Genomic DNA, 27,600 nt, shown 5'->3' on the forward strand with positions numbered 1-27,600 from the left:
TTATCTCACTAAATAACTCCAGCTCTGTATCCTTGCTGATAGGGGACTGAGGCTTGAGGGATTTAGTCCACATGTGCTCAAAATGTGGCTTTGGAGCTAGAGCATAACTGGTTAGACAGGAGAGACCATAATTTTTCTTCCCCAAACAATGCATTGTAACCTCTTGGCATCAAAAGATTTTAGACCTGGGGAGCCTGGGTGGCTCGGTGGGTTAAAGTCATGATCCCAGGATCCTGGGATCGAGCCCCGCATTAAGCTCTCTGCTCAGCGGGGAGCCTGCTTCCTCCTCTCTCTTTGCCTGCCTCTCTGCCTACTTGTGATCTCCGTCTGTCAAATAAATAAATAAAATCTTAAAAAAAAAATAAAAACAGATTTTTAGACTCATCTGGAAATCAGTGGAAGGTGGCTCCCCAAAGACTTCACTTGGTTTCATTCTGAGAGTAGTTGGAGCTGTTTTATGAGCCCCGACCAGAACGGATGGAGGAGGTAGGTCCCAGCTTTTCAGTACCTACCATGACCAGTGTTTCTGGGTGATAACCACTTTATCCTCATCCTCAGCTCCACAAAGGAAAGGGCCAAAGTGTGCCATGATGAGAGAGATGCATGTTTTCACTTGGCAGTGACTTCACCCACCCACCCCCATCTATTTTGGATACTGAGGTGGTTTCATTTTGCAATTCATTGCATGCCTGATGGTCTGGCTATAGCATATAAGGAGAGGGGGGAACATGAGGGAAATTTTCTTGGAGATTAAGTGATGGACATGTATTGAGACCTATAAAGTGATGCTCCAAGGTTAAAATAATCTTCCCTTTTAAATTGGCATTGATTTATGTAATGTCTGCACTTGAGTCCTGGACCTCAGGAACTCAGCTCCCAGTCGTGCAGCCTGGATTCTGCTGAAGCAGCCACCCCCCTCCCTCCCCCCCACCCCCCCCACCCCGTGGGAGGATGAGCAGCAGGCGACCAGACACTCCTCCTCCCCATTCTAAACCTGAAGAGTCCACAGTTCATTCCCTCACCGCTGGAATCCTCAAAGGTCAAGGAATTGTCCCGTGGTCCCAGTACAGGAGTTGGTCTTTTCCCCTATGGTTTTCTGTATGTCATCTGGAGGGAAAAACTTGGGCATAAAAAAGCTTCTCCCCTCCTGGCACAAATCACAAGGGAATTGGGTGGGAGAAAAGGAAGTAAGGAATAGCGAGAGGCTCAGGAGTAAGGTTGGGAAGATTTTGTATGTGTGTTTGTATGTATTTTTGCATGCCCACTTGAGGCTGCAAAGAATAAAAGGTAGAAGATCGCCCTCTCCATCACAAAAATAATTTACAAACAGCTGCTCCCACTCGGTAAGATTGTTTGCAAAACAAAGCAACAATGCCGAGAATATTCTCCCCCTTAAGGAAATCTGCTCACAGTCCAACAAACTGCTCTTCATTGTCCCCAACTCTGGGGATTTTAATAAAAATTTGATAGGCTCTGTCAACTGCTAAAGCCATCAGATCCAGAGCCTCTCACGACAGTCTAGATGGGGGAAAAGTGTTCTCTGTGGAGGGCCAGAATGGGAGGATTTTACATTTGATGTCGTTTTTAAAGATCCTCATTGAAAATGCATAGTTGTGCTCTCTCCCATCGCCACACTCGGTGCAATTTGCAGAGAATCGGGCTCCGCGGCGGGAGATTGCTGCTCTGCCTCCAGCAACCAATTCTCGTGCTCACTCTTCGAATTGTTGATCCCAAAAAAACAATTTGCTAACCAAATAATCTATTTTCCTTTCGAGTAGCAAATCATAACTTCATTTTAATATCCACAGACAAGAAAGGACAGAAAAATCTTTCTCCAGAAAAAAAATCAAACATTCAGAGCCTTTCCAAATAGTGAGTTAAACCCACCCGTGGCCTAGAAGTGAAGTGAAGACTTTCTTGGGGACACTAAAGGCAACCTTCTGGGCCCAGAAGTGTCAGAAAGAAAATTTAAATCCTAACTTCCTGTCTCTTCCTCTTTGCGAACTATCTCCTGTGGTTCAACCTATCCATTTCCAGGTACATCATCTTTTTTCAGAGAAATACCTTCTCCAAGTCAAATGGAGAAGCTTGAGTCTTCCCACTGGCCTGACTAGAGGTTTCAAAGTTCCATTCGTCATTGCCCATAAGAGAGAAGGGACATGTTCTGACATCCCAGATTCTTGAAATGACCAGGCAGATTAGCAGCCCCATTCCACAAGCCTCATCACTTCCGGAGAACATTTTTAAAAAGCACATTTAAAACCGTGTGACTATTACATTTATTCAAAAGGCATATAAAAACCCATTCAAATTACATGGCACCAGTCTACAAATGACCTAGTAAAATTAGAATAATATCTATGGCGGAATGCCAGATTCCAGAAACGCAAGGACTATGTCTTTTATTTCTGTGGAGCCAAGTAGTTGTCTGGTACATTGAGCTTAGAGAAAGTAGAGAGCAAAATATTACATGTCAATACTACTGAAGTTCAAGGTCAAATCTGCCTTGAGTATTGTTAGCCTCAGAGTGAAGAACAGCTCCAGAGGTCACTGAGGATCCTTGATTAGACGGATTTTCTTGCCTCGCTATTGAATGAAGCGAACATATGGGGCTCTGGTAGGCAGTAAATAGCCCTGTTTTCTCTCTGGGTATGAAAGCTACCAGAAAAATCAAGATTTTAGAACAATAGAGCATGTGGATAGAATAGTATGAGCTGGTGCTATAGAGGCAATTTTTTATCCCAGTTTACAGCATCTCTAATATCCTGTAGGTTGTGGGGAGGTGTAATGGGAGAAGGATCTAGACCAAGATGCTACGTTGTAGTATGCTCTCACCCAAATGTACTTTGGGTGCTCTTCTGCTCTGCAATTCAAGAGCATGAAGCTTCCCAATCCAAGATCATCTCTGGATAAGTCATCCAGCAGACCAAAGCATGTTCCTTCTTCCTCCCAAATTTTCTACCTCAAACACAGCCAGGGAGAGGTGCTGATGGGTTGTATACACTGAAAGGAATCATGCCCAAATGGCTAGTATTTTTAGGAAATGCCTCAGATTTATGTTTTATGCAGGTTGCATCTAAGAAACCTACCATTTTGTAACTGCTGATTCTTTATGTATGCGTGTATGTCTTACAGTTTCACATCTCATTTTCAAATATGTCCTTGTAATAATTTACAGCTCAGGATTTTGAGAATACAATTTTTTTTTTTCAATTCAGACGTCTCAGATCAAAGTTAAACAGGAAAAAGGAGAAATGTCTGTCACAAGACCAACAATAACAGCGGTTATAAACTACTTATTTTTGATTGGAGTAGGATGAATAAATGGAAGGCATATTTGAAATGTCAAATTTTAGCAACAGTGATTTAAATGCGTGCCTCTGTGTATTTTTGTTGCTTAAATGTTCCTCTACTTTTTTCTACCAACACACAGAGTTTAATAAAAAAAAGTTTGGTGGGAAAAGCACATAAATTAGAATTATAGGTTTATTTCTTCAACAAGTATTTATTGAATGTTTCCCGTATGTGATGTACTGTGTTAGGAATGGGGCCTTCTATTCCAGGTCATCACGGGGTTATTTTCTAGTGCAAAAAATGCAAGATTCTTTAAACAGACACAAAAATAAAAATATTAGTAAGTATTACGAAGGAAAAATACAATATCCAATGAGAATATGTGAGAGGGGAACCCGTGTGGGAGAACTGCAGGAACTTCCATGAATGGCATTTTATCACAGCTGAGACCTGAGGGATAAGTAGTTGCTTCCTGGACAGAAGACTGAGGAAAGAATGGTGATCTAGAGGGTGAAGTGAGAAAGGCTTTGGTCTATTTGAGAAGCTAAGAGAAGGCTATTACAGCTGAAAATTCTGAGGGAGAACTGGGGCCACCATGATCCTGGAGAGGGAAATGAGTTGAGGTCATGTGGGATTTTGATGGCTTTGTAATGGTTTAGAAAGAAGGGCCTCAGAATGTCTTAAAGGGGTTTCTCTGAACTTATATAGAAAACGTAGGTGTGTGGAAAGCAAGAGTGGATTGCCGAATGCCAATTAGGGAGCTACTGCAGTAGTCCTGGCAAGCCATGATGAGTGAAGGTAGGGAATGTGAAGAGAAGGGATTTGGGGAACAGAGGCAGCTGGGCTAGATGCCTGGACTTGAGGGGAAAGAGGAGAGTGGTCTTAGCAAAGATACCCAGATGAAGAAGGAAGACTTCTATGGATGGGAGAGAATGAATTCAGATTTTCTTTCTTTCCTTGATTTTTTTTCCCAATTGTAAAATGAAATTACCATGCATTTTAACAAGTAACTATAGAGATCAATTAGGAAGAAGCCAACTGTTATTATCCCGCTTCTGGACAAATGGATGTTAACGGCATGATGTAATTCTCTCATCTTTCTTTCTCAGATATGTGTGTATTATTGTAATTTTTAAACTTAGCTTTGAACTTGTTGAATATGAATTTTTTCTGGAGTTTCCAAGTGAACACATCAAGTAGAAAATTAGATACATGAGTCAAAAGTCAGAAGGAGATGTCGGCTGGGTTTATAGATTTGTCTTAGTGTGGATGATACCTAAAGCCATGGGAGCAAAGAGTGCCCAGGAGAAAATGTTGAGCCACAAGAGAAAAGGATCTGGACAGAGTCCAAAGGAAATCTAACGTTTACCCAGTAGGTGAGGGAGGAAGTGGAGAGGTCAGAAAGATAGGAAGATACTAGGAAAGTGAGTATTATACAAGTCAAGAGCATGGTGGGACAGCCAAGAGGTTAGTTAATGGATCATCCATTATAGTGAACAACAAAGATATCATTAATAATGTTACAAAGACATATCAGTGGACTTGTTGGGGACCAAGAACAGTTTCCAGGCATTAATTTGGAGTAGTGACAATTTGCCCTTGGAGGTGTGATATTTCTCCCGAATCACCTCCTGGGGGGAAGTCACAGAGAAGATAGATAGGGCCTACACAGTTGGAAGATTTCAGGAGTATTTCACAGAAGGTGAAGAGAGGCAAAATTGATTAACATGGTATTCATAAAAACCTATTATTAGAGCAGCGTTTCCTGACTATATTTTAATGCGGGGGCTGAATGTGTTAAAAATAAATTGACTTTTGTGTATACATACATTTTTTTTCCTTTGTTTTTTCCCACCTAGGGAAAACTTGGTGAATATGAAGCTCGTGGCCCAAAAGGAGAGAAGGTAATCATATTTTTCCAAGTAAATAAAAATATCCAGAGTTTTACACCAACATATCCATTCCCACATCAGGGGCAATCCCGTTGCCACATGGGCTTGCATACCTGGGGAGGCCAGCGTTCAGTGGGCAAGAGCCTCCCTGCCTCTTGTCCAGTCGTCCAGATTAGGCACTGAGAGGGTCTGCTCCCCGGTAAGGACTGTTAAATAGCAGCTGGCTGGCTGCAAGGAGGGGAACACATCTAGGGGAAATCGCTGGAACAAAGTGAATGAAATTAAGACGCAAGCTTCGATGCATAAAGTGATGTTTCGTGAATTGGTGTAGGTGGCAAAAACCATCTGAAGATGGGGCGCCTGGGTGGCTCAGTGGGTTAAAGCCTCTGCCTTCAGCTCAGGTCATGATCCCACAGTCCTGGGATCGAGCCCCACATCGGGCTCTCTGCTCAGCGGGGAGCCTGCTTCCCCCTCTCTCTCTCTGCCTGCCTCTCGGCCTACTTGTGATCTCTGTCAAATAAATAAATAAAATATTTTTAAAAAAAAATCTGAATGCCCTTTAGCAAAATGCCTCAGGCCGAGGCTCCCTGTTTTTGTGTCTTCCTAAGTACCCAAACATAAGCCATCATGAGACATTTTTTGGGTCGGTTTTATAGTGTGTGATCATCGTTTAACCAGTTATTTCAAAAAATAGTTTTAGGGGCGCCTGGGTGGCTCAGTCGGTTGAAGCCTCTGCCTTCGGCTGGGGTCATGATCTCAGTCAGGGTCAGGGTACTGGGATCCAGCCCCCGCATAGGGCTCTCTGCTCAGCAGGGAGCCTGCCTCCCTTCCTCTCTCTCTGCCTGCCTCTCTGCCTACTTATGATCTCTGTCAAATAAATAAATAAAATCTTTAAAAAAAATAGTTTTAAAATTAAAATACTGATGAATTTCCATTGTGTTCTCACCATCACCTGTCACCAGTTTAATTACATGAGGCATGAAGTTGACAGATTCACTCGCCCACTCAGAAAGATGTTTCGCTCTGGTTTGATTCTGAAATTGTGATGACCTCGGATTCACTGTGAATGTGCCATTGTCAGGAAAAAACAATGCACGTTAAATCTACAGACAGAGATGAGTAGGTCTCAAAATACTCTGAGGGAATGTGGCCTGTGAGTGCTACTTTCATTCATTCAGCCAGTAAAAATTCTCTTGATTGAGGGCAGGGTATTTTGACACGAATCCAAGAAAATATGACTTTTGTGCCTCATAAATCAGTGCAACCAATCTATTCAAAAGATCCTACATCTATCACCAGAAAATACTGCTAAAAGATAGTCTCAACAGAAACTAGGAACTTCTTTTAGATTGACCATTGAAAATGAAATTTTCTGCAAAAAAGTAAATAAAACCTTGACATTCTTAAAAAGACATCCAAAAAATATTGATTATACAGCAATAATAAGGCATTTATGTGTCTGGGAGTTTACTGCTAGTACAGTAGCGTTAGCTTCTGTAACCAGATAGCTTGCAGACTTTCTACACCACCGTAACGAACACATTACATTTTAAGCAATTACTACAGCACACATGCAGGCTAACGAGGGAGAAAAAGCCACAAAGCTTGTCACATAGGACAGCTGAGCAAAGAAGAGTGTTGTAGCACTTTCAAAGTATTTAAATGATGATTCATTTATTGAAACAAAACAGCTGGCTTCTGTTTTGCTCTGTTCATTAGGAAGCATATGTTACTTAGGAATTCTTAAGACCTCAATGATGAGAAATTTGATTCTGTAAAACAGGTGTATTTCAAACTCTAAGGACCTTTTCTATTGCTCAAAATCTTTTCTAATTGCTTCAGAATCCTAAGTGGAATTAGAAAAAGCCGGTGGCATAACTCTTCCCTCCTCCCACCCAGAGAAACAACCTAGAAGAGTCCATAGGGAACTTGATACAGTACCTGATATAAATGTACAGATGAAATGATTTGTAAGAATTCTAATTAACGGGAGAAGGACTCTGCCAATAAATAATGCACAAAATAAACTGAAAGACAAGCACATCCCTTGCTGGGAGAATGAAGTCACCTCTCCCTATACATAGGTACTAAGTGGTTAGTATCTGTTCTGAATCAGTACATTCGTTTTTTAAAATTATAATGCTGTTCATGGGTCACCATAGTAAGAATTTAAACCTCCTTCAAGCTGCTCTCGCAGATCTTTCCTTCCACCTTTTGTGGACCCTGGTGGTTCTGAACCCTGGCTGCTCATTGGAATCGCTTGAAGAGCTCTTAGAAAATGCCAGTGCTCAGGCCTCACACCCAGAGAGTCTGATTGGGCCTGAGCCCATGCCTCTGGTTGCTCTGGGGTCGAGTCCATATCGCTGTTATCTCAATCGGCTTCAGATGATTCTGAGAGGCAGCCAGGACTGGGAACCATTGAGTGGTGGAAAGAACGTTGGCTCTGGGGTCAGAATTGATTGTACCATTAACAGCTGTGTCTCCTTGGGAAAATCATTTCTCTGAGCATCAGTTCCCTTGTCTATAAAATGGGCATAACTGTGTCTACACAGACTTGATGGCAAGACTGAAATCAAAGGAGATGAGACAAACTTACCAAGAAGCACAATGGCTGACACATATGAAGCCTACACTACAGTCTTGTTCCTTTCCAGTCATCCGCTCCAAACTTTCTTCTCTTGAAGTCTCACATCTCTCTCTTCGGTATTAATCACTGTTGCCGTCCTTAACACCTGGTCTTATTCATCTTTGTGCCTCCCAGCACAGTTTTGACAGAGGGACTCAATTTACATAGTTGAACAAAATATTTCATGTGAAGTACAATCAACCCATAGGTGATTTGTTTTTGCCGTATAATATATCACTTCTCAGCCGACCATTTGGATCCCAGATGACAATGAAGTCCCCAAATGAACACAAACAGCAGGAGAATCTACACACAAGTCACTCCTGGCTTGGCGCCCTCATCCTATCTCGAGAGCACTCAGACACCAGGAGGAGCACCAGTGAACACTAGTGCCTATTAATGGTGGATGGCTGGCAAGACCGTGGCAGCCATGGGACCAGTCTGCCAGTGTGGAAATGATGATCTCCGCTCTGTAGTTTTCCTGAGACTGGCAGCACGTGGTGTAGGAATAATGCATTTGCAAACGGGTTAAGGAGAACTGCTCCTTTATCTAGACAGTGGAATAAGGTGGCAGAATATCTAGGGACTCCTAAGGAATTAGCAGATATCTTTCGGGGCTGACTGTCAGAAGGAAAAGATGTAGCCTCAACAACACAGGCCTTTCAAATAGCATTGAAAGTGTCAAATTAAAGGACAGCCATTCCTGAAGCTGAGTAAATTCATCACTTGTCTTGCAGCTCATACCCACAGTGATAAATCACTGAACATTCATTTTAAGTATGAAAAAACAACTCGTGTGTCTAAAATTCAGATATGAAATGCTTTTGTTTGCAGAATTTTATATGAGGGAATAGGTGCCTAAGATTTCCTCTAAATCCACCCTTACCCACGTACCACTCAGAGAGATGGACCGATGCCTCTGTTGGGTCCTTTTTCTACATTTCAAAGGAGACCTGTTTACATGGGTTCAAACATACAACAGCTATGAGTGTAATTATTGTCCATCCTTTACAATCCCCTGCTCTTTCCCTTTGGTATCAGGCAGATTTTTTTTTTTTTTTAAAGATTTCATTCATTCATTCATTTAACAGACAGAGATCACAAGTAGGCAGAGATGCAGGCAGAGAGAGAGAGAACAGGAAGCACCTCCCTGCCGAGCAGAGAGCCCGATGCAGGGCTCTATCCCAGGACCCTGAGATCATGACCTGAGCCTAAGGCAGAGGTTTAACCCACTGAGCCACCCAGGTGCCCCCAGATGTGATTTTTTATAGTGATCTCTAGACCCCTTTCCCTGAGTTCCCCTTTTCATTTTGCAGATCAGTACAACTACCAGGCATATTTTTCCTTCACACCTATTTACGTATTTATTTGAGAGATCGAGATCACAATTAGGGGTGGAGGGGCAGAAGGAAGGGGAGAAGCAGATTCCCCGCTGAGCAGGAAGCCAGATGTCAGGGTCTATCCCAGGACCCTGGAATAATGACCTGAGCCAAAGGCAGACACTTCACTGACTGAGCCACCCAGTTGCCCCTGCATTGGGAATTTTAATACCAGAAGAGTAAAAGGAAGGCCTCTGTGTAGACCCTAACACTCAGACAAGGCTAGTTGTTTATTTTCTTTCTAAAACCAACAGCAATTGGCTTTTTAAATATAACCATCAATTTCTCCCTCTTCTTACTTTGGATAGAATTGATCATATGTAGAAAAAAATGATTTCTACTACAGTTGTGGTAAGTATAAGATAGATGATGGTACACTAGACGTTCAGATGGTAGAAGAAAGGTGAAGTGCTTATACTAAGAAAATTAATTTTACAAAATATACTCCACAAATATAAGGATCCAGAAGAATCCTTTGAAAACTACAGCCTTGTTTATCAGTTACATATGACAAGTTCCGTCTTCTTCAAGTGTAAAGTCATAAGATATTGATTTTGATAGTAATGTGGAAATAATCCAACATTTTTAGGATTGTAAAAAATTTTTACTTGAAGTACTTTGGGTCAACTGTTTTTCGAGGCTTCAAAATAAACAGATAAACACATCCATAGAAGGGGACAGAAACGTAGATATGCTCCGCAGCCTTGTTTATAATAAAGAAAAGCTAGAGACAACCCAAATGCCCATCAACAGGGCTTGGATAAACCCTAATATGTGAACATTATAGGGTGCTATCCAGTGGTTACAAAGAGTAGATAGATCTCTTTCTATCAATACAAGGAATATTAAAAACAATCTTGAGTGGATAAAAGCAAGTTATAGAATAGAATATATAAAATAAAGCTATTTATGGAATTTGTTTAAAATATTCCTAATAATGTATTGTTGATTACCTATATGCAGTAAAAGTGAAAAAATACAGACTGAATATATAAATACTACATTTAAGAGAGTGGCTCCCTCTGGGACAGAAATAAAGGGGAAAACACAGGAAATATCTACTTCGTAAATGTATTTTTTTCATTTTGGGTGCCTGGTACACAGAGGTTTGCCATATTCTGCTTTATGTTTTCTGTAGTTTTTTTTTTTTCCAAAGTAAAAAATATATAAGCTATTGTGTGAGAAAGATATATGCCCAGAAATGCAGTGGTGAACATCATTTTGCAAAAATGCTTTTTGAGGTTGGAATAAACCCCACATACCTAACTTCTAGTGGCGGTGTTTACTTTCACCGTCAAGTATTCAAGGATCTTGGTAGATGCTAAAAGAAAGCACAATGCTGGGACTCCTCCAAAGTCTGATTTAGTGATCTACTTCCTTTCTGTAGTATTATTTCTAAATTGTATTTTCTGAAAACACTTTTTACATGTCACATACAAACCCCTCTTCAAGATCTCTGACCAGAATGTCTTAGCCATTCCTAAGCTGCTGTTAGCACATCAATGCCTTCTTTGTCCACAGCCAGTCATTTAAGTGATCCCATAAATGCTGGCAACAGCTGAGAGACTCACTTTTCTTCCTATGGCTCCCCCCCTCCTTCACCTCCCCCCACCTAAAAAAAGAAAGACGTGTCTGAGATCACAGGCGTCTGGATTATGGTGACAGTTCCACAATCTCAAGTCTTTAAGAAAAGAGGAGGGTGAGCGCCTGGGTGGCTCAGCTGGTTAAACAATCTCGGGTCTTTAAGGTCTTTTGTAAAACAAGACACAGTTGTAGTTTTTTCTTCTCTGGACATATTTTCTTGAAAAATAATTTTGCTCTCACCTTAATTTTAAATATCATGACCCATATAATGGATTTCTGAGAGAGCTGAAGGCATCGCAGAGTGCTGACAAATACATTGTTATGCTAACAGTCTAACTAGTTTTACATTGTCTCTTGGACGATAGTAGATAAATTCCACCGTGGGCAGGAGCGCAAGCCATGGCTCTGAAGTGGACAGTCACACCAGCACTCATCTGACCTCATGCAAAATCTCTCTTCTGCTTTTTCTCAAAAGGGTGAAACTGGACAACCAGGATTCCCAGGGTCCATTGGCCCTAAAGGTCAAAAAGGAGAATCGGTAAGTATGAAAGCTTTTAGGACAAAGGAAGAATATTTTTTTAAAAAAATAGAATTAGAAGTATTTTTCCAAATCGGTTCTAATTCCATGAGCCTTGTTTGCCAGCCCCTTCCTTGGCAAACAACCACAGATCAGATATTTGAGCAAGTTCTTTATGCAAGGCATGAAGTCACTTAGTCTGTTTTTTAAAAATGAGATAGATAGGCTGTGATCACTCCTATTCTTCACAGGAGGCAACTGAGGCTCGAAGAGGTTAACTAAGTTGCTCTAGGCCACCCAGCCAATTAACCAGAGAGGTTAACTAAGTTGCTGTAGGTGACACAGCCAGTTAGAGCTAGGAATCCCACTTAGGTGGGGATTCTCGTACACAGGGTCTAAAAACTATGAAACCATCTTGCTATAACTAAACATTGTGGCCATAATAAATAATAAAGTCAATATATCAAAGACTGTGGCTAATATATCCAAAAAATTAGAAAGGTGTATCTGCTTTCAGTATATTTTCTGAATTTTTTTCCTTCCTTGGTTTTTATGAGATCAAAGTAGCTTCTCAAGCCACTTTTTAATATTACTGAGGCCACTTTCTTTCAAGACATAGTTCTTGTGGTAGGAGAAAACCTAAATCATTTATACTCAAATCAGACCACCTAAAGAGATCACGTGAATCCTAGTTAAAAATAACTTTATTTAGTCCTGCTAAAAAACAAAAACAACCTACAGCAGCCCGTAAGAATCATCCAGAATTAGACTTAATTTTTTCTCTTTATTCAAAAGTGTAATACTTTTTAAAAATCACTTTTCCCATTTTGCTTGCCAGGGGAACAAAGGACATTGTGTTAGCAGGGTAGTGAATGCAGAGTCGCGAAAATGCCTGTTAGCAGGGGTAGTGAATGCAGAGTCGCGAAAATGCCTGTGTGCCAAACGGGAGCAGTAGAAGCAGCATTTGGTATTACAAAGCCAATATCTCCCTGTGCTTCTGCTTTAAAAATTAGGCTTGTTGGGCAAGGAGAGTAATTTTGCAGTCAGAGGCAGACTCAGGGCTGTCACCCGAGTTCCCCAAGTTGTCTTGCTTTCACGCTCACTCACCTTTAGTGTCTAGTCTAAGCTTCGGTTTCCACCTGCAGCACGGACCGTCTTTAACGGGGCTTCCGGACTTCATATTTCCAAGGACGCCTGAGAAATTCCCATTCCACAAATCCAGCCCGGTGGTTGCTGCCCCTTCCACCTGCCTAATTACTCCTGATGCGCCTCATTTGTTGGCAACTCTTACCGTCGCCTGGCTGCTTCTCTAGGTCTACACTATCTCCCCTCCAAGCTTGAACATTGGCTCTCACCTCTTTTTTTTTTTTTTAAGATTTTATTTATTTATTTGACAAACAGAGATAACAAGCAGGCAGAGAGGCAGGCAGAGAGAGAGGAGGAAGCAGGCTCCCCACAAAGCAGAGAGCCCAACATGGGGCTCCATCCCAGGACTCTGGGATCATGACCTGAACCGAAGCAGAGGCTTTAACCCACTGAGCCACTCAGGCACCCCTGGCTCTCAACCTCTTAAACTACATGGGACACAGGGCAGACCCAGACTGCACACTGTCATAAATCCTACTGCCGGAAAGACAGGAAGAGCAGAAAAGGGGAACTTCCAGTGGTTTAAGAGCAGTGCTTCCCAAATGCAGAACGTGCACTTGACTCACCTGAGGCTCTTTTGAAATGCAGGGTCTCATTGGATAGGGCTGGGGTAGAGCTGAGAGGCCGCACTTCTCACCGTTTCCCAGGTGATGCTCATGCTGTTGGTCCAGGGATCGTGCTCTGAGAATCAGGGGCTGGAGGATCTCACAGCTCCTAGGAAATCACTCTGGCTTTCTCTCCCACTGCAGGTGTCTGGGGCATCTCACCTACCTCCCTGAGCTTATCGTTAGCCCCACCTGCCTTACACAGGAGAAGCAGACTACTTTTCCTTTTACCTTTTCTGCTTGCCAAGTCCCTCTTAATCCGTTAATGATTCCATGTCCCTTATTCAATAGTCCCACCTTGTACAAGGGGGATAAATTCAAAGACCTCCAGTGGATGCCTGAAACTGCCAACAGTACCAAACCCTGTACAGATGACCCTGAACAACGTGAGAGTTAGGGCATCAACTCCCAGTGTGGTCAAAAATCCACGTAAAGCTTTTGACTCCCCCAGACTTAATTACTGATAGCCTACTGTTGACCAGAAGCCTCACCGATAACCCACAGTTGATTAACACATATTTTGTATGTTATATGTATTATATATTGGATTTTTTTTAAAGATTTTATTTATTTATTTGACAGAGAGAGATCACAAGCAGGCAGAGAGGCAGGCAGAGAGAGAGAGAGAGAAGGAAGCAGGCTCCCTGCTGAGCAGAGAGCCCGATGTGGGGCTTGATCCCAGGACCCTGGGATCATGACCCGAGCCGAAGGCAGCAGCTTAACCCACTGAGCCACCCAGGCGCCCCTATATATTGGATTCTTACAATAAAGTAAGCCAGAGAAAAGAAATGTTACTAATAAAATCATTAAGAAAAACACCATTTTACCGTACTGTACTGTAAAAAATCCACATGTAAGTGACCCATGCAGTTCCAACCTGTGTTGTTCAAGGGTCAAGTGTATATTATATACTAGGTTTTCTCATATGCATACAGACCTATGAGGAAGTTTATTATATACACTAGGCACAGTATGAGATTATCAACAATAATAATAAAATTATAATAATCTACTGTAAAAAAAAACCTTTATATGAGTATGATCTGTCTCAGAATATCTTGTCCTGTACTCACCCTTCCTCTCGTGAGGACGTGGGATGATAAAAGGCCTGCGTGTTGGGATGAAGGGAGGTGAACGACGTAGGCCTGGTGACGTAGCGTCCGACGACGACTGATCTGATGATTTGTCGGAAGGAGGGTCATCTGCTTTCGGACTGCTGCTGACTGTTGGTAACAAATCATGGAAAGTGCGGTCACAGAAAAGGGGGGAACTACTGTGCATCTCCGCCTGCCTTCCTCTCTGCCCCCCACATAAGAGAAACATTTTTTTTTTTTTTTTACATTATTATACAGAGAAGTTTGGTGCTTTGTGGTCTCAACCTTTCCATTCCATAACAGAATCTGGACGTGACATGGTAAAATATCCAGAAGGCCCAAAAAGAGGAATGGTTTTTATCCAATTTGAATTCTGAACTACTTATGCTGAATGGCAGTTTCTCCTCCACTACTGGACATGTAGATATGACTACGTGTGTCACATATTAGAGCTTAGAGTTATGGATGAGTTTACAGATAGAGAAAGAGAGGTGACCAGAGAGTAGTCATTGGAGCAAGGACTAAATATCAAGTCTTGAGACAACAAGGATCCTGGTTTGGTTTGTTTTTTTGTTATTGTTGTTGTTTTGTGTTGTTTTGTTTTTACTTTAACTATGTGGCTTCGCAGTGGCTCTAAAAAACCATGATATAATATCGTGCTTATATAATATATATGTAATCATACAATATAAGCAGTGCAACACAAACAAAAATAAAGTTATATAAGCAATGTGGCCCATTGCTCATATCTAAATAACATCATATCTTCTCTTCAAAATCAAGTAGAATTTTTTGAATTAAGGCTGAACAACAAGATTATAAATAAAGCCCTGATCTAATGTTTAGCAATTAACCAACAAAAGAGATTTAATCACATTGGCTAGATACGGGACCTATCTAGAGGAGGCTAAGTTGTGCTAGGTAACAAATTAACCCTGAATTTTCTGTGGCTTAATGCAAGAAAGGCTTTCTCTTGCTCATGCTGCGTGCCCAGTGTGGTTGGGTCAGGAGTGGATACTGACATCCACTGCACTCAGGTACCAGGCTGATTACCACTAGGTAACTAAGCTTCTGGAATACATAAACCCTCTCCATCACCATGCAGGGAAAGTGGGATTGGAGAATCATGAACGGGCTTCTCCTTGACTCAGCCTGCAAGGAATACGTGTCACTTCTGCTCACGTGTCATTGCCAAAACTAGCCAGACAGTCCCAGAAAACAGCAAGGGCGCGGGGAAATATGGGAGAAGAGAGTTGAGCCCTGAATCCCTAGCACACCGACGGGAAGTGAAAACCACAGGGATTCACTCCCTAACCATTTACCTCCCATTAGCAATTTGTTTAGGGGACTTACAGTCCCTAAGGGGACCTTTAAGAAGAGTATTATCTACCATCTGGTTCTCATACTTTCTCTTGACTTCCTATGCAAAAGAAAAAAATAAATTTAAATAAATGGTTTCCATCTTATTGTCAATTCACTCAATTCAAACCAAAAGTAAATCAAATTACATATCAAATTAGACTGCACAACCAAAGCCCTAGACTGAAGTTAGGATATCTAGGTTTAAACCCTGAATGACCTCCCACTGGCTATATGACCTGGAGGAATCATTTAACTTCTCTGTGCCTCAGTTTCCTCATCCGGAAATGGGTGTCTAGTCATATGTACTCAGTGACATATAAGAATTAAGTAGAACTATGATTAGATTAGCACTAGAGGATTTAATGTGTATCAGCTATTATTGTTATATCTGCATAATTGAAATTCTCTAATTTAATAAACTTTTACTGGGCACCGACAGAGTACACCAGAAATGCTGTGATAGTCAAGATGAATTATATCCCTACATTCACAGAGTTTATAGGCAAGATAAACAAGGAGACATAAAGTGTGTGAGTGCTATTTTAGGGGAAATAACTCAGTTACTCAGAACTTTTCGAATCTCTTTCCTCATGCTGAAAATGGGACCATATCTTCTTCACAGCATTGTTGTGAAGAGTAAATGAAATCGTGCCCATGTAACTTCAAGAAGAGAAGCGTGTGTGTGTGTGTGTGAGAGAGAGAGAGAGAGAGAGAGATTATCTCCGTGAACCATGCAAGAGAAAGCCTTGGCCTTGGGCAGCATTCCAATTTGCTCCACTCAGGATTCTCGAAATAGTATTAACATGATTATCGTATTGTTCACTAGGGGATATGAAAGAGTTTTTTAATTAATTCTCAGATGCTTCCTTTAAACTGCACAAGCCGACTGTGTGACATTCTGAGTCATTTTAGAGGCTGCTTTGTGACAGAGGTCTGATTTTGGCCTGCAGGATTTATCTATATCCCATTTTGGAGAGGTTCTTTCTCAAAATGTTCGTAATTGACTCTGTTTTTTTGCCCATTTTCCTAGGGAGAACCTCTTACTAACGGTGAAAAGGGAGATAGAGTAAGTAGATGTTTTATCGCTATCTCGGGTTTTCTACTCCATTGATTTCTATCTCACTGATTTCTCAAATGTTTACTTTGGAGTCTAATAGGTTTGATAAAATAAGCTCTCTGAGCACTTTACTTTTTCCTCTGTGAATTTTGACTTATTTTAATAAATGAGAAATTTTAAACCATGGTAAGTTTCATCATATGATGACGGCTTTGCCATTTGGCTTAAGTATTGAATATATTTTCTTTAACCATTACTATCTGTGATTGGATGTAAATATTTTGAAAGATGTACACTTATGATATCTAAAATACAAAATAAAAATGCAAGATACAGTTTTTTCAAAAATTTGTTAATGATACAGATTTAATTTATCAAATACAATGATTTTATCAAAAGGTTCAATAATAAGTCATGGAAATATGAAAAGCAAACTCATAGTAGCCAAAATTGTCCTCTTTTGTGTAACCTTAATTTTTTTCTGGGTTTTTTTTTTTCATTAATTACCTATACCCAATGATAGAATCATCATAATATCAACTTAAATTTCAGTCTTTCTTTTCCCCCTTCATCTGAGGTTTTAATCCTCTGAGATAGAAGATTAGCTGGTGGCAAGTCATGAAAATGTCATCTAAGTGGAGAATGCAGTGATTGCTAATGAACTATGGTGATTATAGAGTCAAAGTGATACTGGGGGGAAAAACTGTTTTAAAAGGAAATCCTGAAACCAACATTACACTATATGTTAACTAACTTGAATTTAAATGAAAGAAAAAAAATAAGGAGCTATTGTTCACATCTTAGCAATAAATATTTTTTAAAGATTTTATTTTTTTCTTTGACAGAGAGAGAAAGATCACAAGTAGGCAGAGAGGCAGGCAGAGAGAGAGGGAGAAGCAAGCTCCCTATTGAGCAGACAGCCCAGTGTGGGATTCAATCCCAGGACCCTGAGATCATGACCTGAGCCAAAGGCAGAGGCTTAACACACTGAGCCCAGGCATCCCAGCAATAAATATTTTAAATCGTGTTTTAGAATGACCTCTCCTTGATTTCATCATGTCATCCATAATTCCCCTAGATTATGTTACTTAGTAGAAATGCAGGTGAATTCAAGTATTAGAGATACTCATCCCCTTCTAAGTTTAAACGTTACATAAATGGTGTTTGTTTTTTTTTTTTTTTTTTACAGGGAGAACCTGGGCTAATGGGGTCACAGGGACTAAAGGTAATCTCCTGACCTTTTTCACTGCATCTCCAACCCAAGAAGATAATGAAGATTAAAGTAACCATTTCACTTTCCTTCCCACCCATGTGTTCAGGGCGAACCTGGAGATCCTGGTCCCCCTGGTTTAATAGGAAGCCCAGGACTAAAGGTATATGAGAAGTAAATAAGACAAAAGAAGAAATAATTTTGGAGTCATAGCCATTTCTGTGTAAAACAAAGGGCTCTGCTCTGCTACTCGTTTTCTTCAAAAATGTTCGCAGGAACATTATCATGTTTCCATGACGATTTCCCCCTATTGGCTGCATTTATTACATGCAGAGTATTGTGACTTTGGGTTCGCAGTAGGGTTTTTAAACTCTTTTTCAAAGCATATCCACAATAGCATCCCTAAAAGCTTTGGAGTAAAGAACGTGAGCAAAACCTATAACCTTGAACTATATTCTTAAAGTGAATGGGAGTCAGGAGTCAATCTCTTAGCCAGACTAAGGCAGATGCTTGAGGTCCCCAGTGTGAGATTCTGTAGGAGTGTCCCATGAAGAACCAGCCGTCAGGAGATGTAAGAAAGACTAATGTGATGCCTTCCTGCCGATGGGTAAGGCAGGTTATCCCGGTCTTGCTTGCTGCGGGGGAAAAACCCATGTAAAGGACAACACGATCAAACTACCTTTATAAGCCCAAAGCACATTTCAGAATTATTCAGAAAGGGTAGGATGATAGAAAGCCTGTCTTTCTGCAGATAAGGTCACACCATGTTTTACATATATTCGGCTACAATCTATTTTTTAACAGAGTTGAAAGACGTATCATCTTCTCTTTTAGGGTCCACAAGGACCTGCAGGCTCTATGGGACCCAGAGGACCACCAGGAGATATTGTATGTATAGCAAATACAGGTGTCTTTGATATGTGGGAATTAAATTTATGTCTTAAAGAATGTCCACATCTTTTCATGTGACTGAGTTATAGTACCTTTTCCAAAGACATGGGTCATCTCTACTCTCAAAACCAATCACACCTGATATCAGAGGTTATTAGAAAGGCTAGTACCTTCCTATATTCATATGAGGTCCTTTTGAATATCATTAGCCTAATAAATCAGTCTTTGGAAGTCAAATTAACTAAGTTATTATTTTGCACAGGCTTGTCAGTGTGATACCACTGGTAACAGAGACTGGAAACATCAAAAGAAATAAGGAAAACTAAGACAGAAAACAGGCATTTTCATTATGCATGGACATCCAAAAAAAACACTTCTTAAGCTTCTGTTGTTGATTTCTTGCAAGAGCCTCTAAAAAGAGCAAGTCTTTTGGCTAAAAAGATTTCTCTAATGCCATTGGAGAAGAGTCCTCAGGTTGCATTATAAGCTAATTCTAGTGGTCTCATTATTCTGTCTCTGTCTGGCTCTCACTTTCTCTCTCTCTCATGTCCTTCAAATATATTTTTCTATCCATTCCCCCAGCTAAGCCTTTTGTTCCTTTGAGAACCTCCCTAGCCTGGCCTTCTGACAATTTGGGATTTAAGACTCACCATCATCCTCACTTGAGCAAATAAAGAGAAATGCTTGGCCATAACTTCTTGGAAACTGATCTCTGATCACAGTTCCAGCACTTTCTATGCAACTATTAGAATCACTCCTTTTCTCATCATCTTGGGAATAGCTCCATGACCTCCATGCTTCCTGACTGAGTCTCCAGAGGTCTCCTTTTCAGTGCATTTGTTCTCCTTGGCCCTTTGAACACTCAGTTTGTAAGCAAAGCTTTTTGTTGCTCCCCCAAGCCATTTAATGAGCAGGCAGAGGTGTACCTAATGGAGAGATGTTATGAAAAGGGAGAAAGCGCTGGTGGCACAGGTGGAGACATAATTGTCCAAGAAGTGCGATTAGGTGATAGTGGCTGGAGCTGAGAAAGAGAAGAAAATCAAAAGGGAAAGAGCCACTGTTGCCGCAGTAAAAATGTGTTTTCTTATTTATCCCATTGTCCTTCTAAATCATGATGTGATGCTACCAACCACCATCCTTCCACCTTTCCTTGGCAGTAATAATGGATGGGGCATTTGGTTCAGTTCTCCCTTATTTGGTTTCTTCTCCATTACATCCAGGTCACTTCACTTGAAACAAGCCACATATGTTCACTAATGCGTTTTCCTCTTTAACACGCCCAAATCAGCCCATCCCCTCATAGTTTGTGTGTTACCGTTCTGTTCTCCGGACAAAGACTCACCGATAGAATTGTTCTTACAATAAGAGATATTCTAATTGTTCTTTCCCATTAATTCTGAAATTTCTAGGGATTGCCAGGAGAACATGGTATCCCGGGAAAGCAAGGCATTAAAGGAGAAAAGGTATAACTTCCCTTTTACCTATTTTGTAAATTAAGCAGCTTGGTAGGAGGAAGAGACAGAGGGTCATGAGGGCTTTCAAAAAGTGAAGGGATAAGACAAGGCTGCCAGGACTGTGCAGGGGCTAGACAGACATAGAAATGAAGGCATGAATGATGCCCCCTGGAGTTGTGCTTTATGACAGCTCTCATTCTGACACAGAAACACAATGTGACGAAATGAACAGACTTAGAGATGAAGACCTCAGGACTCAGAAAGTCTGTTTCAAGCTCAGCAGCCAACTCTAGAGTAGATCTAATGGGTCTTTCAGGACCCATTTCTTATTGTCTATACATGGAAATAGTAGGTCAATGTTGAACCTTTACTTGGAAATAACTTAAAGAAAACATAAAGATCATCTAAAGAACTTCTGAATAGAGGCCACTTTTATGCATATGTTTATATACATGCATATGGCATGATACTGCTAAGCTTATTGTCACATAACTTGCCATAGAATATAAATGCATTTAAGATGACTTCAGTGCCTGGCATGAATGAGGCCCTCAGTACATATTGCTGAATGAGTGAATGAATGAGAAAATGAAGTTTGACCATGATGACAAATCAAAGCACTAGAAATGGAAACTACTGCCCCCACACCTCCCACCACAAACCTGAACAATGAAGAATCTTACCTTGTTTTCCTCAGGGAGATGCAGGTGGGATTATAGGCCCTCCTGGGCTTCCAGGTCCAAAAGGTGAGGCTGGTCCTCCAGGGAAAAGCCTGCCGGGGGAACCGGTAAGTACCAGCCCTTTTCTCCCTTGCAAGTTCATTAATTACCACTTGGGTGTTCCTAGTTTCAGATCACAAGGAAAGGAATAAGTTGAGGACTGCAGAAAAGGAAATATTGGTCTTGTTCTTTAGGTCAGAACTCTAACCTCTGAAAATTTGGTGCAGCTGAAGGGGTTTCTTCTGAAAATAAAATGCACATACCCATTTTACATGCAGTTTTGAAAGATTCATAGACCCCCCTGAATCTTCTGCATGAATCCTTGAGGGATCCCAGGAGCTAGTAAGATACATAGTTTAAATCATAAGGCTTCCTAGGACACTATTTTAAAACAGAACAGCCTGAAATTTTCTTTCCAGAGGCTCTGCAGGGAAAGCCATGCACGGTCATTTGCAGAAAATGTCCTTGATGCCCAGGCGATTTCCAGGCCATAGAAGAACTGGAGAGCTGGGAAATCTAAGCTACCAATATGCCATTTCACATAATCTTTTTTCTCATCCTCCTTGACGTTTCATATGAATTGTTGATAATAAATAGTTCTCATTCTCAGATGCCTCATTTTAAAGATTAAAATATCTTTTTTATTACTAAGGTTTTATTTTCATTCCAGTACCTGCAGTGTTACATTAGTTTCAAGTGTACAAGACAGCGGTTCAACCATTCCATATATCACTCAGTGCTCATCGGGATAAGCGCACTCTTATCCTCTTCACCTATTTCGCCCATCCCCCCCTCCCCTAAAAATGAAAGTATCTTATATTTTAAAGTAACTATACAAAATCTATAACCTAGCGAAATATGTATTCTCTGTTTCTTATTCTTTTACAGAATAGCATTTATTCAAGAAGGATGAAGCAAAATGAAACATTTTTGAGTTATAGCTTCTAAGATGCTTTTAAACTTTTTAGAAAAAAGAAATGTATTTTTACCTCCCTTTTTTTTTTTTTCTTTTAGGGTTTAGATGGAAATCCTGGAACCCCTGGTCCTCGTGGGCCAAAGGTATGAAAATATCATAGATAATTTCCAAAGACTTAATAAGAAAATCCAGCCTGGAATCTCATGTCCTCCGAGCCTCACACTAACAGAAGCCTCTGTTGTACAGGGCGAGCGAGGACTGCCAGGCGTCCACGGTTCCCCAGGTGACAGAGGCCCCCCGGGGGTGGGGGTTCCTGGCCGAGCAGTAAGTGAAATGCCATCAAGTTTTTGAAATCATGTCAATTCTGATAATCAAATAAAATCCAGTGACAAACCTGAATCAGGAGAAAGGAATGAAATGATCAGAGGAGGAAACTAAAATAAGCACGAGCCAGAGGAAGACAAGTGATAAGCATTGAGGTTACATCACTGAGTACAGGGGCAGTGCTGACTGTTTCCTGACCGACAGATGTTGGTCTCACAATGGCATTGGGGTTAGAAGCAATTATTTAACCCGTTATTCCTCTGTTCTATGTATTAAAAAGTACAAATGAGTGTTTGTAAGATGATCCAAGTGCCTAAGATTAGGTTTTATATTTTACTATTTGTTTTTAGTGAGAATAAAATTGAAAGTTGATATTATAAGGGAATGGGGCATATCTAAATGAGATGATGTCAAAAATCTTTAAGTAATATCTTCAGGAAAAGAGACTAAAAGTCATTTATAAGAGGGAAGACAGAGCATGGGCAGTTTTGTAATGTGTTTTAGCTACGAGGACAGTGCCTGGTAACAATGGGCTCTGTATGCACACTTGTTGACTAAATAGTAATAGGAGAACTTTCTATTTACTATGATAAAAACATCAAGATTCTGGAACAAGAAAGTTGGAAACAAACACTAATTCTAACTGCATTACTTTGGGAAATCAGCCTTTTAATAAAGTTATCCTGAGAGCTCAAAGAAGGCATAGTGAATGGTTACATTGTATGTGACTGATTCTCTGGAGCAAGAATGTAAGAGACCACTGGAGATGGGAGATTGAACACAGTAACTAAACAGATCAGGGAGTGATTAAAGGAGTGAAGGAGGTTGAAGCAAAAAATTTTAAACTATTCATAACTAAGGACACATTATAAATTTTTAAAAAATGTACAAAAAGTAGCTTTGACAGTAAGAGTGATATGATTCTTTATTTAAAAAAATAAGACAGGAAATGTGGATGAGCAGTTGCTGAAGTCTGCTGCTGAGAACCCAGCCGTGTACGTCCCGAGGTTGTCAGCTCCTCCTTCCAGGGTCTGTGCTTACGTGGCAGGGAGGAAGCCTTCAGCGTTAGATTCCCTGATTATTTCCCAGCCTCGTGTTGCTGGCCCCAAACTCCAATTTGCTAAAGTAGAAAAGAACGATAATTGATACCTTACTGCCTCCTCCTGAAGGCAGAATCAGAACACTGGTTCTGGCAATTTCTTCAAACGGGGAAGTGACTCGAGGTAGAAAGCCGAAAGGAAAGCAAGTCCTGAGCCGGTCACCCTATCAGCAGCCAGTTTCTGAGCACATAGAATTTGGGTGCACGGTATGGTCGTGAAGATACAGGGACAGATGATGGTACCGAGAGAGATAGCCTGGGCATCTGAGCGAAATCTTTCTGGTGTTTCCAGCAACAGGCATCTACTTAACTGTTGAGCTGCCAAAAGTCTTGGCTGACTTCACAGAGAGTTTTCAGGGGGTGCAAGGTTGCCAAGCCCTATTGTTCCATAAGTAAATTACAATACATAGCTCTTTATCCCACTTGGATAATTTATGACATTCTTAGAAGAATTCTGACTATTGTGGTCTCATTCTACTCAGGGCTCCCAAGGACCAGCTGGAGAGCCAGGTATCCAGGTAAGCTGCTTGACCATGTTATTTGGCACCACGAATCCAGCTTGCTTACTTGGGGAAAATTACTGAAAAAACTGTCCCTGGAAGCAACTGTTTTCCCCCTCTTCCAGGGTCCTCGCGGTCTCCCTGGATTGCCAGGAACTCCAGGGACCCCAGGGAATGATGTAAGGACTGTCTTTACCTCCTCGTCCCCACCGCCCCATTTTAGTCCACACCTGTGCCACTGTGAAAAGATTTGAACATGATGATTCTGTTTTCAGGGAGCTCCGGGAAGGGATGGAAAGCCAGGTCTGCCAGGCCCCCCAGGTGACCCGGTAAGTCAACAGACTATGCCTGATTTATGTATCTTTAATGCACCCAGAAGCCAAATAGCCTACCAAGCAACTTTTACTGTCCAAACTAATTAGAATGTTCAGTGACTGCTTGGTGATTTTGTTTATCCCCATTATTTTGTAGAGGGGAAAAAATTTCAAGCTGCATCAGCATTATTTTGTGTGTGTGATGAATACTTATTTCCTAAGGGTATAATTCAACTGTACAATTTTGCCCCAGGCTGAGCCATGGCACATAATGTCTCAATCCTGTGGAATACTGAGTTAAAATATATAGGCACAATTTCTGTTCTTTCTAATGCTACTGACTAAAAGAATTTCACTTTTCTAAATGAAAGTTTGCAGGTAAGTTACCTACAATATGATACATATCCATTGATTCTGCAGCTTTAAAACGCTGAGATGATTAAATTACAAAAACCGGCATGAGTGGGCTCTTAAAAAATGGGTTTAGGCACTAAATGTGTGTTCCAGAGTTTTATTTCAGGATGAACCTGGCTTTGAGCGACAGCGAAATCCCTGTAAATAGCCTCAGAATCGGCAGTTATAATTTGAGAGGCCATATGGTACATGACATTGTATTAAGAGTTTTGTATGATAAAATCCAAATCTGGCCTCTCACTTCTTACGTCTCACAAATCCTTCTCCCTCCCACGCTGGTTGGGCCTTATGTGCCTTTATATGCTACGTGCAAGGCATATTTTGGCCTGAGTTTAACTTCACTGCCAAGTGAATCATGTGTGTGCATCATCTAGGATTCTTATAAAGTGTTACTTGGGTTTCCAGTGTCTCTCCGAAAGGACATTTTAAGACACGAGTCTCAAACACCGCCTGCGTTCCCTCAGCGCCTCTCTTGCGAATCACGGAAGTCGCCTGTTGGCCCTTTTGAACTTCAATGAGAAAGAACATTAAGGCAGACTCATTCTAGACTTTTCTTTGGCCTGATAATTTGCTTGACATCCTTTTATTAAATGACTCACTTTCGTGTATTATTTAAAGCCAAGAATATTTGAGGGTTGTTAGAAAAGCTACCATGTCATGAAAGCATAAAATAGAGATACAGACTCCAAACCACAATATGGATGTCTTTACATGTTCATTGTAGAGGAATAGTGAATACTTCTCAAATAAAGTTAGGAGTCCTGTCAGTGTCATATGCCTACTTTGTGATCTGGATGGAACATAAAGCCGGCCATTCTGACAGTGAGGCTCTTAGAAGCCTCAGGACAAATCTGAACTAGCATGATACTTTGAGGAAAAACAGTGACATTAGATTGTATGTTTATATTCTATTATGTGCATTTATGTGTATAAATACATGTATTTGGATTTTTTCTTCTTAAACACAGATCGCACTTCCTCTCTTGGGGGACATCGGTGTCTTGCTCAAGGTAATCTGTTGCTATATAAGAAACGGCGTGTTAATTTTTAGGAAAAATCAGAAAGGAAGTCTTTACCAGAAATTGAGTTAATTGCTTGGCCTGAGCAATTCAATTTTTTTAAAGGAAGAACATCTTTAAGATAGAAAAAGGAACACATTTTTATATCTCTTGAGTCACTTGTACTAATCCCTCCAACTCTTTTTCTCTACCTCCTAATTGGTTTGGGTGTAAGGGGTGGTGGGTGAAGGTAGTAGTTCTGAGATATGCTACACGAAGGACCAGTGTCATCAACACCCTTCAGTGTCCCCTTGAGGGACAGCTCTCACCTCATGGGTGTTTACGTCCTGGCTCGCTACTGCAAAACCTAATCCTTCTCACTTGGACTCACCCGCACCAGTCCCAGGATGAAAACCAGTACAGCTCAATAAGGCGCTAGCTTGCAGGGCCGAACTTTGATGTCATGGGATTTTACAAAGTGAGTTATAAAGTTCCAAAGCCAACAACTGCCCTAACACCTGTTACTCTGTTAAATAAAAACTATCTCTATCTATTATTCATCTCATAAGGAATAAATCTGGCTACCATTTTTGTCTCCAATACTACCCTGTGTTTTATTTGAAATGCAGATGTGGGAGAATGATAACAGGATACTGTAAAGTTATGTATTTGTAATATTTTTTCATGGCATGCTAAGACTGAGTGGACCCAGATGAAAATCGGTCCCTTCACATTATACTCAAACCTTATGTGTCCTGTCTATATGTGAATGCACAGTGTATATGAGTATGTACACGCGCATACACACACTTGCACTTTTTGTGTATAAATGTGACTTGTTTTATGTTCCTAGCATTTAGCCCAGTGGTTTGTACAATGACTTACATAATAGTAGGCAGGCAGGAATATTTGCTGATTTAAATCCAAAGATTCAAGAATTCTGTTAAAAGTATTTGCTAGATGATTAAAAAATTGAGAACATATATATAAATATAAATATAAGTATGAATATCAATATAAAAATAAATTATAGGAGGTCTCTAAGACCTTCAAAAGTCAAAATTTTCTTATAAGTCGAAAGAGAATATTTGTGGGAATTTTAGGAAGATCTTATATGTGTTGAGTTACAGCTCCATGGCAGACAACACCCTGCTTTACTTATACCATCTCACTTAATCTTCACAGAAGTCCTGTAAATCTAGACTGTGGTAGTATCCCCATTTTATACAGTAGAAACTGAAGTTCTGAGCAGCTAAGTAACTTCCTCAGAGTCACACAGCTAGTGAGCGCAACAGGAACACAGGAACACAGGTCTTCATGCGTTGTCTAAGTTTCTTCCCAAGAGCGGCAATGCCGGAAATGGCAGGACTCTAAGAGTTAAAGCTCGCCATTCCAGAATAGTTAGGATCAAAACTTGCACACTTCAGCAGAAATGAATATTCTCAGAGGATATAGAGGTGGCTCACAGAATAGACCAAAAGACCAAATTAGGCTCTGATAAGAACCAGGACTCCAAAGGCCTCAAAAGTGGCCGCAATTAATAGTTCCACCAGGGCAGCATGCCTTTAACGAGGTTCTGGGTCCCAGGACAGCTGAGGCAAGACACCTCAACTGAAAGTCCCATCAAACTGCATTCCATAGAAGGGGAAAGTTTAGAGTTCCCCAAAGGAAAGTCCAAATACAGGGACTTACATTGGAGATTGGGTCTGTTAGGTCAACCTAACGTAATTTTAAATTCTGATCCTATTACCCAATGCATTAAGTCTCCCTCTCTGTCTAGTCTTTAGTAAGCTTGATCATCTGCTTTCTGTTTTCAAAAATATCTTTGGTTAGAATGTAGTAAAGAACTGACATAATTCCAGGTCCAGATGATACCCTTCAGAGACCTTATGTGGGTTAATCTGTGTATCAGTCCCTCTTTGAATGAGACTGTACATTGGCTAATAATTGGTGCATCTTTATTCTCTCTGTAAGAAAATCTAAAGACTTTTTTCAAGACCTTCAATGAAATCATTTCCCTTGATTTACCATTCTGGCAAGCCTAACCCAAAGAAAATGGGGTCCATTTGAAATGACTCTGAGAAAATTTTAGTGACTCATAATGCTTACCGTTCTTTTATGTTTTATTAAAACAATCAATTGAATAATCCACTCTAGAATATTGCTGAGTGTTGGTATACCAGGGTTTTGCTCCGTATTGATATG

At 40.7% G+C, this 27,600-nt stretch overlaps 1 protein-coding gene across 4 annotated transcripts in view; it reads left to right on the plus strand.

Moving 5' to 3' along the window:
• COL19A1 (collagen type XIX alpha 1 chain) overlaps positions 1-27,600 on the plus strand; it is a 323,109-nt gene that overhangs the window by 238,908 nt on the left and 56,601 nt on the right. For all 4 annotated transcript variants that reach the window (XM_059178371.1, XM_059178370.1, XM_059178372.1 and 1 more), the window contains 14 exons: positions 5,154-5,198; positions 11,251-11,313; positions 16,530-16,565; positions 17,746-17,781; positions 17,876-17,929; positions 18,601-18,654; positions 20,067-20,120; positions 20,809-20,898; positions 21,845-21,889; positions 21,993-22,070; positions 23,652-23,687; positions 23,795-23,848; positions 23,945-23,998; positions 25,366-25,407. In XM_059178371.1, coding sequence (XP_059034354.1) covers positions 5,154-5,198; positions 11,251-11,313; positions 16,530-16,565; positions 17,746-17,781; positions 17,876-17,929; positions 18,601-18,654; positions 20,067-20,120; positions 20,809-20,898; positions 21,845-21,889; positions 21,993-22,070; positions 23,652-23,687; positions 23,795-23,848; positions 23,945-23,998; positions 25,366-25,407 — 741 coding nt within the window. The remainder of the gene's footprint in view (positions 1-5,153; positions 5,199-11,250; positions 11,314-16,529; positions 16,566-17,745; positions 17,782-17,875; positions 17,930-18,600; positions 18,655-20,066; positions 20,121-20,808; positions 20,899-21,844; positions 21,890-21,992; positions 22,071-23,651; positions 23,688-23,794; positions 23,849-23,944; positions 23,999-25,365; positions 25,408-27,600) is intronic.

The sequence above is a fragment of the Mustela lutreola genome, chromosome 6 (assembly GCF_030435805.1).
Source record: "Mustela lutreola isolate mMusLut2 chromosome 6, mMusLut2.pri, whole genome shotgun sequence".
NCBI classification, from domain to species: domain Eukaryota; kingdom Metazoa; phylum Chordata; class Mammalia; order Carnivora; family Mustelidae; genus Mustela; species Mustela lutreola.